The 13317-nt window shown below is 42.3% G+C and overlaps 1 protein-coding gene across 1 annotated transcript in view; it reads left to right on the forward strand.

The window, feature by feature from the left end:
* Positions 1-13317, forward strand: part of FAF1 (Fas associated factor 1) — a 255313-nt gene that overhangs the window by 52799 nt on the left and 189197 nt on the right. Inside the window, exons 4-5 of the mRNA XM_066625992.1 lie at positions 1546-1754; positions 10521-10612. Coding sequence (XP_066482089.1) covers positions 1546-1754; positions 10521-10612 — 301 coding nt within the window. The remainder of the gene's footprint in view (positions 1-1545; positions 1755-10520; positions 10613-13317) is intronic.

Consider the following 13317-nt stretch of genomic DNA (forward strand, 5'->3'; position numbering starts at 1 on the left):
CACACTAGACGCTGTTCCAGAACCACCATTCAGAGCATGATACCATAGTCTTCCGTGACTGAAGGATGCCAACAGACACGGAAGAAGAAAGCTGGCAATTTCATCTTTGTTTTTATTCTTTTTAAAATTTATGTATTTTAAAACATTTCTATTCTGCTTTCATCTCCTAGAATGCAGTGGATGTTTCTTGATGCCTATGCATATATATGTGTGTATAATGTACATCCATTTCCGCTAACTGACTGTAGACAAGCATCTGAACTCAATAAGGGAATAGAAGATGCTCCCCACCTTTCATTGAATGTAAGGAGGGGGGAAGTTGTCTCTGTAGTCAGCTCAATTATGACTTTGTTGTTGCTGGTGTATGTAACTACAAGACAATAATGAACATGTTCCATATTTAATAGTGGTAAAATCCTATAAATCGGGGCCAGGGGAAGGAGATGCAACTAGTCAAATTCTGGGATAGCATACCAGAAAAGCTATGAGCCATAATCAAGCTCCTGCCTTTATTTCTTGAACATGATCATTGCATCATGAATGCTATTTGCAGCACTTCCTTATCACTGTGTACTTGGATTGCTGGGCATGACTTGTAATTTCACCTTCCCCTGGGCATGGTTGGCAGGGTTTTATCACTCTTAAATCTAGTCTACATTCATTATATTATTACTTAAAGCCATATACAACAGCAACATCAGGGTCAGGAGACTTCTCTTGCCCGGACTAACTGGATACATCTGAACATTTCTTACTGACCAAAGCTGCAATAATTTTTTAAAGCTTACCATTTTGCAATGTTGTCTGTTTAAATTAATAATTTAGTTGATTCTGGTAGCAAAAATTTGGATTATACATGGAATTGAGTCCCAGTTTTAAAGTTGGTGCATTGCCTCATATAATTGGAATTGAACTTTTTTGAAAATATGGCAGTGTGTTCTGTTCTAAAGGTATCCAAACTAGAAGGCACATAGATAAGAAAGGCCAAAACCCCATAAGGCTCTGACCTGGTCTACAAGTAGAGCAAAATAAAGTGGAAGAATCTTGAGGTTCTAGAATGGACTGTACCATTTCAGAGTCCAAATAAGGGGAATCACATTTTTGACTATTTCCATACCTTCAAAAATCTCCTTGTAAATAGAATATTAGCATAGCAAGCAAAGGGCTGGACAAAAACCTTTTTGTTCCTGTTGAGCAAGTTTTCTTTTTATAGAGAATTTTTGATTATAGGGGAGCATTCAGACATTCGATTTCCCATCTGCAGTCAGAAATGGTACAGTCTAGTCTACTAGTTCATTCTGTCCTATATGTACACTCAGCTTGTGTTAAGGTCTGTGAGGTGTTTTATGTGAGGCAAATTGCATTGAGTAATGTCTAAAGTAACCATGTCTCAGAATAGGAGCCACATGCCTGCCCTTTGTGTCTGAACTTTTGTAGTGTTCTTGGAATTAATCAGCAAGTATACATAAAACCAAAATAAGTTGTTCCTGACAAAGTTGACAGCCTGACTTCCCTTATTTGAAATTGAAACATTGTATTTTTCAGTGAATACAGTGGCGAGACTTTACAAGGGCCAGCCTACGGCCCCGCTAGCCATCCTTCCTCGTCGTCTTCAACGCCCTCCTCGTCTTCTGCATTTCGCCATGTAGTGCCATCCAGACAAATAGTGGAAAGACAGCCACGAATGCTTGACTTCAGGGTGGAGTACAGAGACCGAAATGTGGATGTGGTACTTGAAGACAGCTCTACAGTTGGTAAGGGTCGATAGCAGAAAGACACTGACAGAAGTAAGATGTCTATATATCTAGCTGCAACAAGGGTTAATGCAGATTCTTCTCCTCCCATGATTAGACATGCTCAAGCACATCCCAGTCTTTTTCTTAGTGTGCCTTTCCCTTTTTCCTGATTGCGTGGTGGCACAATCCTATTATGCCTCTGTGCTGGTGGAGCAGAAGCTCCACCAGCTCAGATTGTGGCAAACTTGCCGTAAAGGACATTGCAACAGTGTAAGAGTTAGTAGCACTGGCAGGAAGGCCTACACTTTCCTGCTAGTGCCAGTGCAGGACTCATTGCGTGTCAGTTGTGGTAAATTCCACTCTGCGCACTTCAGGGGTGGGCGAAGGATGGGGAGAGGTGGAATGGAGTGGGGATAGGTGGATCAGGCCCAGGAGGGAGTCAGTATCGGCGGTTCCAGTGTGTTCTGTATCCTATGCCCCTGGGCCAGATTCGCTGTCATTGATCCACTTGGACTTGTGCCACTGATTTAGCAGGCACAGGTCTGAGTAGACCCATTGCTGCAGCTAGGCTTTCCTCAGGCAGACTGCATAATCCCCCCATGCAATACAAGCCACACTGGCCCCACTGCATCAGCAGAGGGGCATTTCAATAAAATTGGGCTGTGGGTCTCCTGAACCTCTCCTGCACATGCAATCTAAATACAACTCTTTTCATGCCAGAAGAGCAAGCTGGGTGTTCACAATCCTACCTCTAATTGTGTGGTAAGTAGACCAGCTCAGATACAGGTGGACCACTGTGAGATACAGGAAAGTGGACTAGATGGGCCTATGGCCTGATCCAGCAGGGCTGTTCTGATGTTCTTATATTGACTGAACCATGCAATTTCTTTTAATGACCACTGCCAATACATATAAAAGCAGAATTTGCAAAGTTAAGGTGTTGTGCCAGGTTTTAGTGTGAGGTGTGTATAAGAGTGTGTGAGGGGAAAATTCATTCCAATTCCTTAACCATTTGAGAAAGTAAATTCCTAAGGCAAAAGCAACATACTTTTCATGCTGTATGACAGCAACTAGAAACAAAAAAATCTCGGAGGCACATTGCAGTACAACGTTTACTGGCTTGGGAGTTCTTATTTGCAAAAACCAGTGATCTTTAATCTGTTCTTTCAAAAGGATAATTGACTCTTTGGTACTTTAAAATGTCTCAAAGATACCAAACAGAATTTTTGCTGCTAATACTAGTTGAACTATACTATAGGCTAATATTAATGTTTCCTAAATAGTAGGAAATATGGATTTTAAGGACAGAAGTTTAGTGCCTTGTCTATTTAAAGTATACCTAGTTTCTCTGACTCTTGAGTCTACTTACAAGCACGTCCTTTTAGAATATATATTCAATTTAGAGATGATTTATAAAATATCATATGCATATAACATACAGTATATGTCCCAAATTTAAGATGAAACATCACTTTTAACAGTTTTAATATGCAATATATATTATCGGAGAGCGACACCTAGTGGCTAGTATATTTTATTAACTGAGCATGACATGTTTGATAATCCTCTTTCTCCTTCCCTGCATTGTGTTCCCCTTTTATTATGCTAGATTGCAATATGCACGATATTGTGTCTCATTTGGTTGCTTACACTTTGGCAAAATATAACCAACAATCTTTGTTTGCTTATTGATACTTCTATACTGGCTTTGCATAAAATAATGCCAAAATAAATGTGATATTCAAACATTTTTAATTTAGAGAAGATGTAGAAGTTTGAACAGACATATCTGGTTAAAAGGAATCTGGATTTGTGAAGCTATACCAACAGAAAGTCAGTGTACTGAATCACAATAGTTTCTTGGCCTAGATTCCAGACAGTGGCTGAGTTTAAATGCTTCCAAGGAACTGAAAGAAGTCTTGGAACTTGTGCATTTAATTCCCCACAATTAGATGTAACTTTATTTTAATTGAATTGCAGCCACTTTCTGAGTTTTCAGTGGTTTAGTTTGGCTCATATTTTTCCCTTGCTTCTCCCTAGGCATGGTGGGTACAATGCAATTTCACCTTCCTACTCTACCACTGTGGATGTAATATCTACATAGAGAGTCCATGTGTAAAATCCTGTACGAAGAATCCAAATCATGAATTGTCTTCCTTTAGATTTAGGCAGAAATTGATTTTGCAATGTGGGCCTGCACCTGTTGCATTTTTGTGCTTGTATACCCTATTTAGGTTTTACACCGCTTATCCTATTTAAGCATATGAATTTTAGGAGTGCAGAGTTGGGGGCATATGTATCAGTGGGTGGCAAAGAAAGACATAATATCGTGTAGAGCAGGGGTGTCAAACATAAGGCCCAGGGACCGGATGCAGCCCACAGAAGCTTTTTATCTGGCCCTTGGGCTCTTAGCTGCTCAGCAATGCTGAGGTGACACTGCTTGAAAGGATGGCCCATGTGATAATTGGGCTCTCCCATTTCTTGAAATATGATCAAGATTTGTGTATTTTTTTCTCCTGTCATTAGCAGCTAATGAGTTGCTACGTGAGAACAGAGTGTTCATTTTTGGTTTTGATCTGTTTAATGACATCACTTCCTGTGTAATGACATCACCTCCAGCCCTCAGCAGGCATCATGAATGCTTTTCGGCCCTCTGTATGACATGAGTTTGACACTCCTGGCGTAGAGGGTATTATCTAAAAAGGGCCATTGCAGTATTACTGTTAGATTGTATCCTAAGGCCACAGTTCCCAAACTATGTGCCATGGCATCCAGGAAGGCAGGACTTTCAAGCTTACTAAAAAAAAAAAGTTACTTGGGAGGAAATATGTGATGAAGGGAATCCTTTTGAGAACCTCCTGGTACAGACACCCTTTTGACTAAACAGTATGACACTAGAGAAGTTGTCCTGGGCTTTGGCTAAATAACAACTACTGTAGTTCACTGTAGAGAAGCAGTCTGTAAATTTGCTAAGAATTAAATGAACATTTTTGCAAATGTGTGTTTGTCACATTCACATTCACATTCACCCATGTGACTTTAAAGCATCATAAGTGTCTGATTAAAATAAATACATAAATAAAAAGAGTAATGTATTTTGTGACAGTCAGAGGGAGCCATAAATGCTCTTGTCAAACTCTGCCTTACTATATATTATTTGGTTTTTAGTGCAGTTGCATGAAATGTCCACAAGATGGAACTGTACTACACCACTAGTAAACATAGACATAGTATTAATTGTTGTGAGCCATCTACATAATGCCTTGAGACTAATACATACTTTATACTTTTGATATTTTTGCTTATTGGGTAAGACTTGGTTGCACTCTATAGAACTGTACAATCTATTGTTTAGAGTGGGTTTTGGGCTGTACAACCAACACATCTCTAAATATTTGGAATCGGAAGAGTTTCTGTAGACCTGGAAGAAGTATACATGTGGGAGTTCATATCTACATACAGTATCCGCAGATTTATTTATCCGCAGATCTGGGGGATCCCTTCTGTGCCCATTATGGTACCTATTTCCATAGTAGCGCTTGCAGCTTGGGTGGGTGGCCATTTATGTTAAGGAAGTGATAGAATCCAGCAAAATAGAGATTGAAGGTAGGTCCGACTCCATAGACTCTCTCTGGTTGGTTGGCAACCTTCAGTCTCGAAAGACTATGGTATAAGCCTACAGCACCCGGTATTCCCAGGCGGTCTCCCATCCAAGTGCTAACCAGGCCTGACCCTGCTTAGCTATGGGTTAAATTACAGGGCCTGAGGAGTGATGTAATACTGGGGGCATACTATTGTCCTCCAGACCAGAAACCGGAAGGGGACCTTGAAATGAGGAAACAGATCAGGGAGGTGACAAGGAGGGACAGGGTTGTAATCATGGGGGACTTCAATTATCCTCATTTTGACTGGGTTAATTTGTGTTCTGGTCACGAAAAGGAGGCCGGATTCCTTGACATGCAGAATGACTGCCTTAGAGCAGCTAGTCATGGAGCCCACCAGAGGACAGGTGATTCTGGATTTAATATTGTGTGGTACTCAGGACCTGGTTAGAGATGTCAATGTTACTGAGCCATTGGGGAACAGTGATCATGCTGCGATCCGTTTCGACTTGCACGTCGGGGGAAGAATACCGGGCAAAACTCTCACAAAAACCCGATGAGCGAACTTCCCTCAAATGAGGAGCTGGTTAGGAGGTTGAAAGGGAAGGTAAAAAGAGTCCATTCTCTACAGAGAGCATGGAGGTTGCTCAAATCAACAGTAATAGAGGCCCAGCGGAAGTGTATAGCGCAAAGGAAGAAGGGCTTGACTAAGTCCAGGAGGGTGCCCGCATGGCTAACCAACCAAGTTAGAGAGGCCGTAAAGGGCAAGGAAGCTTCCTTCCGTAAATGGAGGTCTTGCCCTAATGAGTAGAATAAAAAGGAACATACTGTGGCAAAAGAAATGTAAGAAGGTGATAAGGGAGGCCAAGAGAGACTATGAGGAACACATGGCCAGCAACATTCAGGGGAAAAATAAAAGCTTCTTCAAATATGTTAGAAGCAGGAAACCCGCCAGAGAAGCGGTTGGCCCTCTGGATGGTGTGGGAGGGAAAGGGGAAATAAAAGGAGACTTAGAGATGGCAGAGAAATTGAATAAGTTCTTTGCATCTGTCTTCACCGCAGAAGACCTCGGGCAGATACTGCTGCCCGAACGACCCCTCCTGACCAAGGAATTAAGTCAGATAGAAGTTAAAAGAGAAGATGTTTCAGACCTCATTGATAAATTAAAGATCAATAAGTCACCGGGCCCTGATGGCATCCACCCAAGAGTTATTAAGGAATTGAAGAATGAAGTTGCAGACCTCTTGACTAAGATATGGAACTTGTCCCTCAAAACGGCCACAGTGCCAGAGGATTGGAGGATAGCAAATGTCACGCCGATCTTTAAAAAGGGAAGGAAGGGGGACCCGGGAAACTATAGGCCAGTCAGCCTAACATCTACCGGGTAAGATGGTGGAATGCCTCATCAAAGATAGAATCTCAAACCACATAGACGAACAAGCCTTGCTGAGGGAGAATCAGCATGGCTTCTGTAAGGGTACGCCTTGCCTCACAAACCTTTTAGAATTCTTTGAAATGGTCAACAGGCATGTGGATGTGGGAGAACCTGTGGAAATTATATATCTGGACTTTCAGAAGGCGTTTGACACGGTCCCTCACCAAAGGCTACTGAAAAAACTCCCCAGTCAGGGAATTAGAGGGCAGGTCCTCTCCTGGATTGAGACCTGGTTGAAGACCAGGAAACAGAGAGTGGGTGTCAATGGGCAATTTTCACAATGGAGAGAGGTGAAAAGTGGTGTGCCCCAAGGATCTGTCCAGGGACCGGTGCTTTTCAACCTCTTCATAAAAGACCTGGAGACAGGGGTGAGCAGTGAGGTGGCCAAGTTTGCAGAAGACACCAAACTTTTCTGAATGGTGAAGAAGTGATTGTGAGGAGCTCCAGAAGGATCTCTCCAAACTGGCAGACTGGGCAGCAAAATGGTAGATGCGTTTCAATGTAAGTAAGTGTGAAGTCATGCACATTGGCGCAAAAAAATCAAAACTTCACATATAGGCTAATGGGTTCTGAGCTGTCTGTGACAGATCAGGAGAGAGATCTTGGGGTGGTGGTGAACAAGTCGGTCAAAGTGTTGACCCAATGTGCGGAGGCAGTAAAGAAGTCCAATTCCATGCTTGGGATAATTAGAAAAGATATTGAGAACAAAACAGCCAATATTATAATGCCGTTGTACAAATCTGTGGTAAGGCCACATCTGGAGTATTGTGTCCAGTTCTGGTCGCTGCATCTCAAAAAGGATATAGTGGAAATGGATAAGGTGCAAAAGAGGGCAACTAAGATGATTACTGTGTTGGGGCACCTTCCTTATGAGGAAAGGCTACGGCGTTTGGGCCTCTTCAGCCTAGAAATGAGATGCCTGAGGGGGAACATGATTGAGACATACAAAATTATGCATGGGAAGGATAAAGTGGATAGAGAGATGCTCTTTACACTCTCACATAACACCAGAACCAGAGGACATCTACTAAAATTGAGTGTTGGAAGGGTTAGGACAGACAAAAGAAAATATTTTTTTACTCAGCGTGTGGTTGGTCTGTGAAACTCCTTGCAACAGGATGTGGTGACGGCATCTGGCCTGGATGCCTTTAAAAGGGGATTGGACAAGTTTCTGGAGGAAAAATCCATTACGGGTTACAAGTCATGATGTCTATGTGCAACCTCCTGATTTTAGAAATGGATTTAGATTTTATGTCAGATGCAAGGGAGGGCACCAGGATGAGGTCTCTTGTTATCAGGTGTGCTCCCTGGGGCGTTTGGTGGGGCCGCTGTGAGATACAGGAAGCTGGACTAGATGGGCCTATGGCCTGATCCAGTGGGGCTGTTCTTATGTCCTTATGTTTGTGTTTCTTGCTTATATATTCTTGTTGAAATAAAGAACTGAATGTGCAGGCAACTAACCTGCATGCTACAGAGAGACTAGCCGGAAGCAGGAACTCCTGCTTTCTATTAGTTGTCCTCTAGAATGCAGACTGGTTTCCTGCACATTCATTTCTTCAGTTTAGCAAGAATGTTTAAACAAGTAACACTCAAGCTGCATGTGCTACTACTGAAATAAAAAGATACTGTAATGGGAGTGGACGGGGGCAACTATTTATATAAGTTTCCCCCATATCCAGGGTTTCTGTATCTGTGGGGGGTGGGGTGGGAGGGTGGATGTGAGGAGAACTCTCAGGGATACAGGAGCCCGCCAGTTGAGTACTGGGTTGCTCATCTAGCTTGGTATTTTGAGCAGCTGTACATTTGAAATGACGAATGCAGCCCAGCTTGGTCACAGAGATGATTTCCCCACCTAAACCGACTTCATACTGTTTTATAGCAATGGTAGCAGTCAGTGAGAAACTTACTCAGCAGTGGTATGAAGAGATCAAGGTTTGATGACAGAACCCAAGACTTGCACATATTAATCTCCCAGGTTTAGTCCTGGCATCACCAAAAATTTGAGATAGCTGGCTTGGGAAGGACTACAGTACTTGTCTCGTATCTTAGTGAGCTGTTGCCAATTTCTGTTGACAGTGCTAGGCTAAATATTCCAGGGTTCCAGCGCACAGGGTACCTCTATCCTTGGGAAGCCCAATCTTATCCACCCTGGGACTGCTGAGTGCAGCAGCACCAAAATGGCTTCTGCTACAACCAGTGACCCAACAGAGGCCACTAGAGAGGGGATGTTTACCGGCTTATTTTGAGTAAGGGTACAGGCCCTACAATGGGACTACTTGAGTTTGCACCAGCTATCTGCTGGTCTACCCCATCCTGCCCCAGTCCTCCTCCCATTTTGCCCCCAAACAGCTGCACCGCCAACTGGTGGTGCCACTTACCACCGACTGGCATCCTTCCGAAACTGGGCCCAGCACTGACAGGTGCTGGTCCAGCGCCACCACTCCCTCCTCCCACTGTGGTGTAAACGTGCTTTGTGGCATGTTTGCAACACCTAGCACTGGTACTGGAGCTTGACGCTGGTGCTACAGGCCTGTAGGGTTGGACCCTAAGTCAGAGTATGCAATTTAGATTGTACAAATTGTGTTCAAATGATATATCCCACACAACTGAAACAATACATTTCATTTGAGTTCACTGACAAAGTATTGGAAAACAAAATGTTTAAACTTTGTAAAGTCAGTGGATTGGATCCTGAAAACTGAGTGGTGTTCCACTCACTGAATTAGGCTTTCCTACCCCTTCCTTGTGAGGGGCCTTCTAGAAGAGTGTGCTGTGTGTGTGTGGGGGGGAGGGGCTGTAGATGGGGGAGAGACTTGTTCCTCCCCAGTCCTGCATGAACAGAAGTGTCTTCTCACTGAAGTATTACTCACAGAAGGCCCCTCTGGATCCAGCCCATAAATCATTTGTAACATAAAGTTGATATTTTTACACCTTTTTCACTATTTTAGAATTTGCTCTACATGTTGCCTCAGCATTCTCGTTTTGCTTATTTAATATTAATATGAAGGATGGGGGGGATTGATCTGAATTCTTTGCCTTTACTTAGTTCCAGTATTGTTGAAGAACTTTTTGAAAATCAAGATTGAAAAATAAGATTTGAAAAATAAGGCAGGCCAGCAATCCTACGCTGCATCTAGCGCAAGTTTGGGGTCAAAAGCAGCACAACTTGAGGCAAGGGGAAACCTTTCCCCTTACCCCATGTCACATTGCAGTGGCCCCAGTGGGTCTACTCGAATCTGCACCACCTGACAAAGTGGCGCAGATCTGAGCAGAATGGAGCGGTCAGGGGCTGCGCCGTACTGCCCGGGAATGGGGTCAGGATCCAGCATAATAACCATTGGATCCTGCCCCTGCCTCCCGTTCTTGGCCTGCCCACCCCCGGAAACTACCACCACTTGCCTCCTCCTGCCTCGAAATGCCTCCTCTCTGCCTCCTTCCCCTTCCCCTCCCAGACCCCTGGGTCGGCTGAGCTCAGCTGAAACAAACTTACCGGGCCTGGATTCAGTGCGGGGAGGCCAGTGCAACTCCTTGTGCTGGCCTCTCTGACTCCTAAGACAGCACAAACATACCTTACTGCATGTTTGCGACAGTACTGGGCCAGCGCCAAGGGACTTGTGCTGACCCAAGTGATGTTTGGATTGCACCCTCCTAAACCCAATGTTTCATACTACAGTTGAGATAGTTATGACCAATGTAAAGATGGAAACTTTTTAATATTAATAAAAAAATAAACAAATTCCTTTGCAGGAGACATCAAACACATTTTAGAAAATGAACTTCAAATTCCTGCATCAAAAATGTTGCTCAAGGGCTGGAAGACCGGAGAAGTCGACGATAGCGTAAGTTCCTAACTTTGTTAAAGTAACTTTGGCCTGGGCTCCATCCTGAGCTTTCTGTTACCTGGTGCCAGTGGGCAAGCAATATAAGAAACGTTTTGCATGCAATCATTGATGATAGGAAACAATGAATATTCTGTGGAATTTGGACAGCGTGCAAATCAGTGGTGGTGTTTATTCATTAGGTTTCTCTCATTTAATGTAACCTCCCTGTCTGTCTAAAAGGTGTGCAGGGAAGAGGCCTTTCCAACAGACATTTCATGTTACAGTCTTCCAAGGTCTATTCAATTTTCAGTCCCAAATACTAATAGCGACGCTTCTGACTCCTGTTATAAATGCCATCTATTATCATTTTGGTCTTGAATTGGGCTTTCTGACTATTCAGGTTATTTTTTAAACTCTCCTTGTTGCCAGATCTATACTTCCTCCACTTTTTCACTTCTGGATGTGTTCTGCCTCTTAAATTCTTGACTCTGTACTGCTTGCTTCTTGTGGCTAGTGTGCAGCCCATTGGTCACAAACAAGCATGTCTGGTTCTGCTATCTCCCTAGTCTATAGCACATTCTGTATCACTTGTACCCTTCTATATTTTCTTTGCTGTCCTATTCTGCCCAAGATTTCTGAGAAAAGGGGTGATGGCCCTGTGGGGGGGGGGGTGTCATATGATCCCCTCACTTTTGGTATGTAATGACATGGTGTGTATGATTATTTTTTTTAATGCATTTATACCCTACCTTTTCCCCACTCAATGGATATTCCAACTGGCTAACAAAATATATAAATATACAAACAACACCATAAAACAATAAAAATAACCATTAAAATAACCTTCAACAAAGACAGTTTGTTGAAGCTAGACAGTTTCAGTAACAAAGTTGCTACAAAACCTTCTTCAATATCTATAGACTCTGTGGACCAAATATACACTGGCTTTCCTGGAGGGAGATTAAAAAAAAAAAGTGACAAATAAAACCTTCAAAAGCAGAAATAAATAAGGAGGAGCAAAAAGCAATAGAGTAGTAATAAAATAAAAAATTGCAATAAAAGGAGTAAAAAAAAAAATAAAAGCCATATGTGGGTTTTCACTTTGTTCTTTACTGAGGTAATCTATAACAGTGGAAACAATTTTTTTACCTTTTTTGTTAATTTTGTTGTACGATAACAAGGTTGCTTATTAGCCTCTCTGAAGTTCCCCTTGGAATAGAAGATGTAGAGTATAAATTGTATTTTATTAAAGTCCCTAAATCTATTATGGAAAACTGTCCCTTAGGAAGGCTACTGTTTTCCTTGCTGAATTTTATACATTGAATCCTTTTCTTCTGGGACGCCCACATCATTTAAGTTACACCTAAGTCTTGTCAAAATGCAAAATCTTTCAGTAGCTAATAAAGATATGTTAGGATCATCAAGAAAAATCCACTGTTTATATCCAAAGACAAAAGTTATATGATCAGGACTTTTTTTTAGTTAACTGAAAGAAATACCATATTGTCTTGTCAATTTAAGAAATTTTAAAAAATTTCCTTGGAAACAAGTTCATACAACTGTGCATTTCTTCTTGGAGTCCTGAGAGCTGAATTTTTCATTTGAACAAAAGAGTACTGAGAAGGTAGTAGAAAGAAATACAGGGAAAGATTGTTCATTTTTTCCCAAGGCCAGCGAAAAAGGAACAATCGCTTACAATTACATTAATGAGGGGCATGTATGTGTTTGAGAGTGAGTGTGAGAGAAGTTTAAATAATAACTCTGGGTGGGTGTCATGATCAGTATTGGGACTGTGGCATGTCAAGGTATTTAACCATTTCCCTGTACTCTACAGTCCCAACAAAAATGCCCCCCACGGTATTGTGTTCTTCTTGCCTGACCTTTGAAATGAACTGAGGCATATTTACTATACTCATGAGTAAATGTGCACATATGGCTCAGTTTCACTTTCCATCTGACTCAATACATTTTCCTAGTTAGCTATCAGCCTGTCAGTTTCACAACCCACCAACAATCAGGTTGCAATCCACTAGCACAGGGGTCTCCAAACCCTGGCCTGGGGGCCAGATGCGGCCTCTTTCCGGCCCGCGGCCAACCTCTTGTCCCTGGAAAACCTCTGGCCTGCTCAACTGAACATGACCAGAACTGTGCTCTGATTGTGTCTGGAGGGTGTTCTGAGGGCCAGAGAGGTTGAATGAATGAGCCCATTCATTCATTTATTCACTCATCTAAGTTCCATCTCTTATTTATTTAAATTTTATATTTAAATTTTTTTTCCGCCCCTTCACACCATGCCAGATATTTGATGCAGCCCTCTGGCCAAAAAGTTTGGAGACCCCTGCACTAGTGGGTCGGGACTCATGCTAGACGGTTTCAGTAACAAAGTTGCTACAAAACCTTTTTCAATATCTATGGACTCTAAGGACCAAATATACACTGGCTTTCCTAGAGGGGGACAAAATGCTTAGTTTTTCAGGCACCCGAATGCCTGTGTAAAGCTGTCCCTCCCCTTTACCTTCAGAGCTTTTCTCCTGAAGGGCACCCAAGGTGGCTTATTACAGGTTATTGAAAAATACATACATATACAATACAGGATATGATTAGTTTGATCCAGTGCAAGCTTACTTGGAAATAATGCCCTCTGAATTCCGTGGAGCTTATTCTTGAATAAGTGTAAACAATTGGTCCCATTACATCTGCACTAGTTATTCATACTGCATAAA

The sequence above is a fragment of the Tiliqua scincoides genome, chromosome 4 (genome assembly GCF_035046505.1).
Source record: "Tiliqua scincoides isolate rTilSci1 chromosome 4, rTilSci1.hap2, whole genome shotgun sequence".
NCBI lineage: Eukaryota > Metazoa > Chordata > Lepidosauria > Squamata > Scincidae > Tiliqua > Tiliqua scincoides.